This window comes from Erithacus rubecula (assembly GCF_903797595.1).
Source record: "Erithacus rubecula genome assembly, chromosome: 15".
Lineage (NCBI taxonomy): Eukaryota > Metazoa > Chordata > Aves > Passeriformes > Muscicapidae > Erithacus > Erithacus rubecula.
In genome coordinates, this window is record NC_136667.1 from 4,690,933 (window position 1) to 4,702,709 (window position 11,777).

The 11,777-nt window shown below is 50.1% G+C and overlaps 1 protein-coding gene across 1 annotated transcript; it reads right to left on the bottom strand.

Annotated features, from left to right (window-relative positions):
• Window positions 1-844: 844 nt before the first annotated feature.
• On the bottom strand, window positions 845-8,349 carry TBX22 (T-box transcription factor 22). Its single transcript, XM_079319231.1, has 9 exons — window positions 8,231-8,349; window positions 7,487-7,816; window positions 7,273-7,396; window positions 6,874-6,975; window positions 6,501-6,675; window positions 6,127-6,291; window positions 5,822-5,886; window positions 5,658-5,743; window positions 845-2,981 (listed from the first exon to the last, which is right to left on the bottom strand). The coding sequence occupies exons 2-9, from the start codon at window positions 7,617-7,619 to the stop codon at window positions 2,386-2,388; spliced, it is 1,446 nt and encodes a 481-aa protein (XP_079175357.1). The 5' UTR covers window positions 7,620-7,816; window positions 8,231-8,349; the 3' UTR covers window positions 845-2,385.
• Between the last annotated feature and the right edge of the window lie 3,428 nt (window positions 8,350-11,777).

Sequence of the window (11,777 nt, forward strand, 5' to 3'; positions counted from 1 at the left end):
ACATTTATTTTAATATCTAGGCAAACCTGTCTATTTTATAGTGTGAGTGAATCAGCTGAGTCACCGTTGTGGATATGGAAAATATTCCTCTTCCAGAAGGGCCAGGGAGCTTGGTCTGCTCTGAGGTGCCATGGTGGAATAGGAGAGAGCTGCCTGAAAACACCACCCACATCTTTTTATTTCTTACACTGATACTTTGAAAGGATAAAACCAGGAGGTGAAGGTGAAGGAAATGGAAATAACCCTCAGAGAACCCGGATCAAGCAGCTCCTCTCACTCCATGCCAACCCCTCACACAGACAAATTGATATTTCTGGATCTGCCTGATGAACAATTTCCCCAAGAGTGGCACCCCTGGGACCTTGCAGGGACCAGGCTCTGGGTGTGATGAGGGAGGATGGTGAAACCTGGGATCCTACAGGACCCACTTTGAGATCCAGCACAATTCCACTGGAATCAGCCGAGCATCTTTCCTGGTGGAGCAAATCACTGCACCAAAAATATCTCTCCCAGTCATTATCAGTCACATTTTTAACCAGACACTGATTTACTGGATTACAGCTCATGGCCAGCAACTCTGGAATATCTTATGCAACCGCAAATATTTGGAAAATTGGAAGTTCCCCATTGCACAAATCCGTGACTGATCAGGAAGAGCCTTCCAGCTCCCCAGGAGCACAGCCACATGTTGGGGCTGGGTCATGGTCACTCAGCTGGACAGAGCCTGGCCAGGGCCAGCAGTGGACTTGCCATGGGAATTCAGTCACCACCAATGTTGGAAATAAGGACTCCCAAAAGAAAAAAAAAAAAATCTTTTTTTTCTTTTTTAATAAAAATAGTGAGATAAACTGCTAAGAAATAGCCCAAGAAAGCAAGTTTGTTCATTTTTACAGTTGTACAGACCATTTATCACAACCACCCATTTCATGTTGGCATCACTAGGAGCTCTGTGGATATCTAAAGCAGGAAAATTAGGGAAACAAATGTTGTTTAAAGTTTTATCAAAGTCTCATGAAAGTACAAGTGTAATTTTTGTTAATTTAACAGCTTTTGATATCACTTGTTCTGGTCTGAATTTATGGTCTGTTGAGGATGAAAATAGAATCAAAACTCTGAAATCAGTTTTGATTCTTAAATCTGTGCCTAATCCTTCTATCTTGTGTTTGTGTGTGAAACTACAGGATTAATCCCAAAATGGGGCTGGTCCCAGCCAAGCCTTGTTTTCCAATTTTTGCCATCTAGCAAGTGATAGATTTGACTTTAGGTAGAAATTGAACATCCATCAAATAAAGAATAAAACCTGTGTCCTGATTTATTGTGAGTTACATGACGCCCTTGGGAGCTGGAGATTATTTACAGGAATAACAAGAATATCCACAGGTTACAAGAAAACAAACAGGAATTTTGGAAGGAATTGAAGATCTCATATTCCAGGGCCTGTAGAGCTGTAATTTTCCATAAAGGATCTGTGTTCTCCATGGGACTGAGCCAGGAGTATCTGCCCTTCCCTTGGGAAAGGCTGGATGAGATCCCAGCTGGACCTTGTGTGTCCCTGGGGGCTGAGAGCTCTGGGTCAGGCAGAGATTTCTCTGCAGGGCTCCTGGGGGTGTCCATGCACACAACTCTCCGAGCTGTGTCCTCCATGTCCCCAGCATGGACCCTTCCCACCACGGCAGAGATGTGTGACCCCCTCCTGTCCTTCCCACCACAACATCAACACTGGTGCCACTGGAGGGTGGGACATGGAAAAGAAGGCTCTGGGCCCCCCCTCCAGCTTCTCACCCCATCCATCTTTTATCCTGCCTTTCTTTACCCTGGCAGCAGATACTTGGATTTATGTCCCCGCCCTGATAACAGGGACATCTGGGTCTTGGAGAATGAGGGACTTTAAGGTCATTAATCAGGACATAAGAACAAGCTCCAATGCTTGTCCAGATATGGCTCCTTTGCAAGTCCAGGTCCTGGATAGTACCTTTGAAATTAGGGATAAAACTTGAGTGGGGGAGCAGCAGCTCCCCAGGGCTCTGAGCTAACTAAAGGCAAGCAAGAGAGAGAAAGCAGAGTTGTAGAAATACAAACATCAATGTCCCCACATGAGAGTGCAAATAGTAAAAAGGTGACTGACAGTTTGCTCTTAACCTACAACTGTGACATAAATGTGCCCAAAAAGTATCACCTTAGGGTCATCTCAGACCCTCCCAGATCCTCCCCCCTCTCCCAACAACACAGCATTCTGTCCACAAAAAAAAAAAAAAAAAAGGATTAAATGCCTGCCCATCCCGCTCCTGTACCATGCAGTGTTTCAGAGGCAATAACTAACAAGCCCCTGGGTATGAAGGAAGGAAGGACTTGCTTTACATAGCTCAGAAATATTCTCTGATCCCACTAAAGGCAGTGGTTAATTGTGGGGTGCCAGCTGGAGTGATTGCATCTGCCGTCCCTCAAAGCAGCCGGAATGCTGTCACTCACTTTGAAATGCCCTGCTGCATTCATCAGTCTGGATGGCACAGAGAAGTTATAACCATACAAGCCATATGGAGGATGTAAAGAACAATTAAGTGCTTCCCGAGCAATGGGACTTGATGGGAAAATGTTTCCAGATGCATGTAATCCATACAGCATTTGACCAGCAGAACCAGGGGCTTGTAGGCACTGAGCGTTTAAATCTTCGGCTTTGGCGTTTTTCAGGGAAGACAGTTTGGGCATATCCACCATGAAGTGGGGTAAAAGGTGTGGGTTGGTGGCTCCCAGTTTTTCGTGGCTGGGGAAGAGGAGTGCCTGTTGTCTCAAGAAGCTCGTAGGGCAGATCTTGTAGTAGAGGGGAAGGTTGAGGGGGTGCAGGAAGCTCTCGGGGCACGACATGCTCAGGTTGCTCGCAGGCAAGTGAAGCGTGGGAGGGGAGCACGATGGAGAGAGCAGGGGGTTCAGAGGAGAGGGGGTCCCACCGCTGGAGGCCACTGGAGAAGAGCTGGAGCTCCCACCTGGAAAGGAAAACAGAAATCATCCAGGCTGGGCTAACTGGTGTCCACAGCCAAGCAATCCTTGGAGGACTCGTGCTCCCGCTCCGGGTCTCCCTGCTGCTGCTGTCCTCCAAGAACAAACCTGCTCCAAAGACCAGCTCCTGGAAAATGGCAAGATCTAGCCACAAATGGTTATTGTTAGCTGCTATTTATCTAAGAACAACATTCACGTGTGTCTAATCCCATTCCTTGGACAGGGATAATGGTAAACACAGCTCCACACACACCTGGATCTGTACCTGGCTGCATGACCGATAACCCTCTCCTGCTATCCACACATCACTGCCATTTCAGGTTCCCTACTTTTCATGCAAATCCCAGACAGCTTTTCCCCCTTGGATATAAGAACAAAAAAGCATATTCAGCCTGATGGAGAATTTTTTGCACCTTCCTGCTCACAGGAATTGACTCATTTCACTTGGCTTCCCAAGCAATTTGAAACATTCCCCTGAATGCTATCGGTGTCTCCAGAAATTCAAACTCCCAAGTTATGTGAACGTCCTCCTTTCTGGAAGGGATGAATGAAGACTTTCAGAAATTGGGAGAAAAGCAACCCCAAGGAGTAAAAATGAAGCAGGGATGGGATGGCTGCTCCGAGGTGGGGATGGTGCTCGGGGGCAGCCAGCCCTGTGCTACACAGATGCTGGTTTCACCTCCTGCCTGTGGAGAGCCAAATGTCCATTGCACACTCATTACCAAATTATTCCAGAGGGGTTTTTCCTCCCCTGTCCATTTTATTTTAATTTCTTACCAAAATCATTGAGAAAGGATGTAAGAGAATGTGGATCCATTCGTGCTGTTATTTACATTCAATTCCAACCAAAGCAATGCCTGCCTGGGATCTGATCCGATTTACCAGCGATCTGAAATCAGCTGGAAAACTGAACCACTTCTGCTAGTGTAGAAAACTTTAAAAAAAAAAAACTTAAAACAACAAAGATTTTGAATGTGATGCCAATTAATTTCCAAACTCCTGACAAGCAGAGCCTCTCACAGGTCAGCCCTGGATCACAATAATCTGAGAATATTTTGTGGTGTGAAGGTCTCACCCTTCTCTGCTGATGTCAGGCAGCAGCAGGGCAGGTTCCAGCCCTCTCTCCATGGATGTACCCTGATGTCCTACAGGGACTTTGGGTCATGTAAAATACGGGGTTGAGCTGATATTTGTGTGTGAGGACACAAGTAAACCCTACATGGTTGGATACTGCAGAGCAAAGCAGAATCAGTATTTGCTGCACGTTATCCCAAGCAATAATATCACCCAAATTCCACAGCAAGTTTGGGAATGGGGATTGCAGCAGAAACCCCAATGAACAGATATTTTCTGCCCTTTCCATTACACTTAAAAATAAAAATTCTATGGCAATTTTTTTCCTTCAGGATGTTGATCATAATATCTTTTAATTTATCTACTGGTTTTAGAGCTTTCAGTTTTATGGCATTTCTTCAGAAATGCATTTTATCAGTAGTAGAACGGCAGGTTTTGTTATATTTATATCAGTGCAGGAATTTCACCCTGAAGAAAAATATCAAATACATTAAAGAAGAAAAAAAAATCTAAAAATCCCAGGTAACTCTAATATTATATGTACAATAATATTTCAGCATCTTTAACATTGCAGCTGCTGTTGTCTCATTCCTCACGCAGCTCATCCACCACCTCCCCTCTCCTGGCAAATGGGTTCAAAAGGAGCTTCTTACATAAAGTATTTTCAAAAAATAAAATTAATAAAAAACCTTTTAATTACACTAATAAATCTGCTATTATTACTACCAACAATTAATGATAATAATTTTAGTTCTCTTTACAACTGATAGACCTCTTAATTTGTCCCGCATCTGATTGTTTTGTGCCCTCATTCCTACGCCTACAGAACAAGAATTTTTGCTGATTTTTGCAGCATTTCCCGGCAGACACAGGGATGATTTCGTGTGCCCCAAGATTTTGAAGAGTTCCTGATATAAACAGGAGTTTAACTCTCGACTTTAAACCCAACTTGGAGGGCTCCAACGTGCAAACGAGCTGTTAGTTTTTTCCTTTCGGCGCTATGAATAATCTGTTTTCAAATATTACTTTCTGAAGCCGTTTTTCAGGGAAAGGGCTGTGAAAAACCAGTTGCTCTTGTCGGGATGAAGAAGAGCATTTTCCCCGAAAATTGTCCTCCTCTTCTCTGCATTTCTGTGCGACTGCAGCATCCCAAATACCAGATAATTTTATTTTCTGTTGCATAACGCATTTGTCGGCGCAGAAGCTGCCGCTGCAGAAAGCACGGGCGGTCACCACTACCACGTTTGTAGTTGATATTCCCAACCCGGTTGGAAGCAATTAGTGTAACAGGATCAAAGCCGGAACAACCCGACTCCAAATTAGCCTCCTGCACACTCAGATTTTTTTTTTTAATTTTTTTTTTTTTTTTCCCATCTAAAAGGTTTTAGCCTGAGGCTGGAGCACCCCGCTCCCTCATCCTGTTCTTCCCGGCTTCTCGCATCCATCTTCACAGGAGTTTTATCCAAATCAACGAGGAGTTAACTCCCAAAAAACCCCCAGGGATTCGTTTATTCGTTTTCTGGGCGCACCTCGTTATCTTTGATGGTTTGAGCCCCCCGAGGGAGAGGCAGCGAGCGGGATTCACTTACCCTGGCTGTCTGCGCCGAAAGCCTTGAAGTCCAGGGCGAGGGGGGGTCTCCAGGGGTAGGTCTCCAGGAGCCCATCCAGGACCCCCCTGCGGGGGAGAACGCGTTGAACGCGGCCGCGGGTCGGGGGGCGCCGGGGGCGGCGGCGGGGCGGCCCCGGCCCTTACCTGTTCCTGCCGGGGTCCCTAAAACCTTTGGCGAAGGGATTCCTGTCGATCTTCAGCTTCGTGATCTGCAGGGTGAAAGGAGCGGGGCGGGGTGGGACAGGGGGCCGTGGCTATCGGGGCTCTCCATCCCCCCGACCCCGGTACCGCCGGGGCTCTCTGCATCCCCCGGTACCGCCGGGGTTCTCTGCATCCCCCCGACCCCGGTACCGCCGGGGCTCTCTCCAACCCCCGGTACCGCCGGGCTCTCTCCATCCCCCCGACCCCGGTACCGCCGGGGCTCTCTCCATCCCCCCGACCCCCGGTACCTGCTGGTTCTGGTAGGCCGTGACCGTGGTGAACTCGGTCTCCTGGAAGGAGAAGGTCTGCACCCCCTCGGCCGGCAGCGACTGGATCTGCGCTAGATCGAAGCGAGAATCCTGGGCGATAACGTGGACGCGGGGCTTGTACTTGTGCATGGACTGCAGGATGATCTGTGCGGGGGGACAGGCGGCTGAGCCCCGCCGGAGGGAGAAGGGCAGGAAGAAAACCCGAGGGGAGGCTGAGGCAGGACCCAGCCCCGAGCCCCGGGGCAGGAGGGAGCGCTCCCCGCCTTCCCGGCGCTGCCCCCCGATGATGCTCCGTGCCCGGGGAGATGCTCTGCCCCACCCCGGTCCCCCCGGCGGGGCTGCCCCACACCTACGTGCCCCTTGTCGTCCATCTCGTTGTTGGTGAGCTTCACGCGGTCGAAGCTGATGATTTGCCTCATCCAGGTCTCCCCGGAGCAGGGGGAGTCGGGGTGGATGTAGAGGCGCGGGGTGATGCAGGAGTGGTCCGTGTTCCCGGCCACCATCCACTGCGAGCTGTGATAGACGTACCTGGCCCGGGCCGGGCCGCGTCAGCCCCCACACCCACGCACACCTATAGATTCTATAGGTGCGTGCGGGCCCCCCCCAGCACCCCTGTGTGACCCCCGTGTCCTGCTCGGACCGGACGGGTCGCAGCTCGCGGTCAGCGCAGGAGCCCCGCGTGGGTCTGGGGGGTCCCGGCCGGTCTCTCCCGTATTTTATCCCTACCTGTATCTTTTGGAGTCCACAGGCACGACGTCGATAGCGATGTAATATTGTTGCAGCGGCTCCAGCCCCTTCACCTTCACCCGGACCGACGGGAACATCCTCCTGCGGGCACAGGGGCAGCGGCTGAGCGAGAGCTGCCGCTCACGGGGCGAAAAGGGGCGGCGGAACCGGGAACGGGCGTCGGGAGCAAGGAAAATCGAACTCAACGAAAACAGCGGGGAAAGGGCCGAACGAAGTGAAATATAGCAAAATAGAGAAACACCGCACAACAAACAAAACAAAACAATCCCAAGAAACAACACCATCCCCTCCACAAAGGAAAAAAAAAAATAAATGAAAAAAAAAAAAAATCTAAAACGGAAAAGCAAAGCCGAGAGCGGCGGCGGGGCCGGCCGGTACCTGCCGGCCTTGGTGATGATCATCTCGGTGCCGATGTCGTGGAACCTCCTCCAGAGCTCGGAGCCCTGCAGCTCCACCTGCACCCCGCCCGCCCGGCTCTCGGCACCGGCCTTGGGCCGCTTCTCTGCGGGGAACACAAAGGGCAGGGGGCGGCTCGGGGGGCTGCCGGGCCAGGGGGCGGCCCTGGCTCCCCGCCGCTCCCTCCGCTACCCACCCGCCTCCGGGGCTCTGCTCTGCCGGCAGCCGGGGCCGGGCTCCTCATCGCGACCCTCCGGCACCTTCCTCTTGGCCGAGCGTCCCACCAAGGCTTCCACCGAGAAGGCGTGAGCCCGGGAGCTGAGCGCCATCCCCCCCGGGCTGCCGGGGGTCCCCGCGGGCGGCGGCGGGGCTCAGGCGGGCGGCGGCGGCTCCATCCCGGCCGGCACCCAGCGCCCCTCGCCCGGCCGCAGCACGGCTCCCGTCGGGGGGCAGCGGCCACGGCGAGATCCTCTTGCATCCAACTGAGTCAATAGACGGCTGCAGCCTCCTCTGTTTGTTTTGGAAACTGGTGGGAGCATAAGAAACATTGAGTGACATTTCATGGGAGTAACGGGGGGGCGGGGGGGGGGGTTGGAGGGGGAGGGAGGGGAGAGCCACAGGGGTGGGGGGGAGAGGGGGAAGAGGAGCCGGCCCCGTCTAGGATCAATAAAAGAGTTACTGTTCTCCATTAAATTGTAAAACTCAAAGAAATTTGACATAATTGCACACTAGGGGCCACTTTTCCAACAAAAGTGCAAATAACGTTTAACCAGAACCAAAAGGGAAAAAGAAAAACCAAAAAAAGAGAAAGGGGTAAAAAGGAGAGAAATGGAGAAATTAATAAAAAAGGAAAGAGAAAAGGAGAGAAAAGGGTAGAAAAAGAAAGAAAAAGAGAAATAAAAGAGGGGAAAAGTAAAAGAGGGGAAAGGGGAATACATACAAGAGAAGGGAGCAGTGCCCCGCCGGCTGCCCCCACGGGCCGCTCACACGCGGCCCCTCCGGTGTCCCCGGCACCACAGACCCGGTGCCACCCCTGGGCTGTGACAGAGCCAGGCAGCGGGTCCAGCTTTGTCTCACGTTTTTTTCCTTCGCTTTTTGTTTGTTTGGTTGTTTATGGGGTGTTTTTAAGGCAGCCCCGCCCGCTCCGCCACCCCCCTGCTCCGGCTCCGCTTCAAAGCGCGGCCCCGCCGCCCGCGGCATCTGCGCTGAATTAGGGGCAGAAATCCCCGCTTTGCACACGGAGAGTCCCGGGAAACTCCTGCACGGCCGGGCAGGGCAAGGTCGGGGCCGGGGGGCTCCGGGTGGGACTCTCAGGTGCGCAGGGAAAGCGCTGCGCGGGATCTGCGCCGCATTCCCACCCCCGCTCCGGGGACCTCCCCGCCCTGCCCAGGCTGGAACCCCCGCGCTGATTTATTTTCCATCCAGGAACTCTCCCCAGAGTCGGCAGCAAAGGGGATCTGGGGCTCAGGTGGGTTTTGGGGAGGGGAGGGTGGTGTCCCCGCTGAGCAGGGGCATGTCCAACCCCCCACCCCCTGTGCAGCCCTGGCCCCGCAGCCTTTCCCTGCGCCGGGGAGGTCAGCCGGGATAGATGAGCCTTAACGGGAAAAAAATGTGGAAAGGGATAAAATTCACAGGCCAGCTGAGAAAGCAGGTTGAGGAGGGGGGAGCTGCCACAGAGCCCTGTGGCTTTGGGGCAGGCAGGGGATGGGGTGCAGCATTCCGTGCTCTGCTTCCAGGTGCTCCCTGGTACATCCAAATGTTTGTCTTTCCAGGATTTCTTGCTCTGTTTGTTACACTCGCTGTCCTGCTGCCTGCATTCCCAAACTTTGGGCTGGCAGCAGGTTGTCTTTGTGAAGAACATGGAATGGTTTGGGTGGGAAGGGACCTTAAATCTTATCTTATCCCATCTCCTGCTGTGGGCAGGGACACCTCCCACTGTCCCAGGCTGCTCCAAGCCCTGTCCAACCCGGCCTTGGACTGTTCCAGGGATCTCTGTGCCAGTATTTGTTCCTAAATGTGCATTTTAATTGTCCCAGACTCACATTCTTGTCCTCAAATCCCCATCCCAACGATGCTCCTTACTCAGCTCAGGGTGGGCATTGCCCATTGATGTTCATACACATTTATAATTATTTGTACCTTTTTAAGCACACATTTACACACCCAAATTCCTGGTAAATCCCAGTAGGAGAGGGGTTTGACCAGGGCAAAGATCTCAGAGGAGGTGAAGGGATGCAGATACCCAAAAACCCAAGCTCAACATCCAGCCTGGACACCTGTTTGGGAGCCCTCTCCTTCTCCAGTGCCAGCTCTGGTGTGGGAAATACCTGCAGCCTGACTGGGAAATGCGAAGCTGGTATCCCAAATTCCCAAAGTCTGATATCTGTAATCTGAATTACAGGTAGATTTGGCCTTGTGTTACTCCATCCTTCCCTGGATCTCCATCAGCAGCAGCCTCTGCTGTGGTTTTGTTTCCTACAGGAATGTCCTGGCTCTCCTGCCTGATGCCTCTGTGGGACAATGCCAAGCCTGCTGCCCATCCCCTGGAATGTCATTCCACATTTTAATGGTTCCCTGCCCATGGCAGGAGGGTTGGAATTAGATGTTCTGTCAGGTGCCTTCAAACCCAAAGTATTCCATGATCCCTTGTGGCAAGAATGGATGGAGAACAGGGCAGGGGAAGGAAATTTGGGGTTACCTCTTGCTGCTAGGCAGGATCAGCCTCACCTATGCAGATTTAATTCTTCTTACAAAGAGAAATTAACCCAATTTTATGAACATGTTCATAATTAGAAGAGCATAAGCTCATGATTTCAAGGTGAGCAGCCAGCGCTGATGGAAGCCAGCTGAGGGCACAGAGTGTGAACCTTTATCTCTGCTGACATGACATATTATTAAAAAGTATTTCTAGTAATCTTTTATTTCCTCAGCATTGCAACACATTTCAAGAACTTGGCTGGGGATCAACCAAGCCTTTTTAATTTCCTACACTGAAAAATAAAACAAAAATCAAGCCCGATTGCGATGATATAATCAGGAACATTTTGAGGGTTTAGGTCAAATTAATGTGTCAGAGGAGGGTTTTCAGGGGACTTGGGGAGCTTTAATCTGTCAAAGGCTGACTCAGAGCCTGCTTGGGCTTTGTAATCTTATTGTCTTTATGGAATTATGGGATGGAATGTCCTGAATTACCGTCATCAGAGAGCCCAGCAAATGATCAGTTGGCATAAAGTTCAGAATAACGAAGTTAATTTTAAAGCAAGTGTTGCACAGTATGCCAGAAATGTTTGCTTAACTTGGAAATGATCTTTTAATACTGTCCCTTAATGTGTGAAAGCACTCAGGTAACTCCAAACACAGCCTTACCAGGCCACTTTTGGGGCAGATTTTAGGGGGTTGAGCTCTTTTCAAGCTGTGCTCGATTTTGCCAAGATTTGCTTTGCATTTACCAAAACAAAAGGAAAAAAAAAAAAAAAAACAAAAACAACAAAGCAAACCAAATCTGCCTTTTGGCTTAGGGGTAATATTTTAATATCACCTGAACTCAATTATGCATCTAATACCTCTTTTTTATCTCCACTCTGTCATAGATTTTTATAGAGCTGCAATTATAAATATGGTATATGACTATTTTTGGTTCTAACAGATAAATTCAAGCATTGTTCAGGATAAACTCAAGAGATGTTCATTCTCTGCTCCACAAATCATTAGCAAGAAAACATTTACCCATTTAAAATTTGGGAAAATCCTGGTTTCCTGCCCTGATCAGAGAGGTGCAGCACTGTTACTCAAACCCTGGCTCCCAGGGGAGCCTCAGCCATCACTTCTCCAGTGCTGCATTAAAAGATGAGTAGTCAAGTTTACAGCTGGGTGTGGGTGCAGCTCTCTTCCCACTGGGTGTATGTCAGGTGGGACACACTCTGAGCAATATTTTGGGTGGTGTAGCTCCTCTCTCAGGGAGCAAAGCAGAGAATCCTGGGCTGATCCGTGTCCCTGAGTGCTCTTCCCACCCCAGCCTTGGTGGCACCAGCCACATCCACCCTTTAAAACTCTTTCCTCTGCTGTAAAAAAGCATTTTGGGATTGATTTAACCCTTTTTGCACATGCTGCTAACTTGTTACTGCAGGGCTCACCTTTCAGTTTCTTTTTCTCCTGGATTTCCAACCTTTCTGCTACCAGTAGATAAAGATAGGATTTTTTAGATCCAAATCTATTTTGCTTATAAATCAAATAATCTCAGAACAGTTTGGGCTGGAGGGGACCTTAAAGTCCATCCAGTCCCACCTCCTACCATGGGCAGAGATACCTTCTACTATTCCAGATTGCTCCAAACTCTGTCCAGCCTGGCCTTGGACACTTCCAGGGGTCCAGGGGCAGCCACAGCTTCTCTGGGCAACCAAAACATAACATATAAATCTGTATTAAATATAATTGAACATTCTGCCACACACCTGCACTGAGAAATGCAAGCAAATATCCAGTATTTT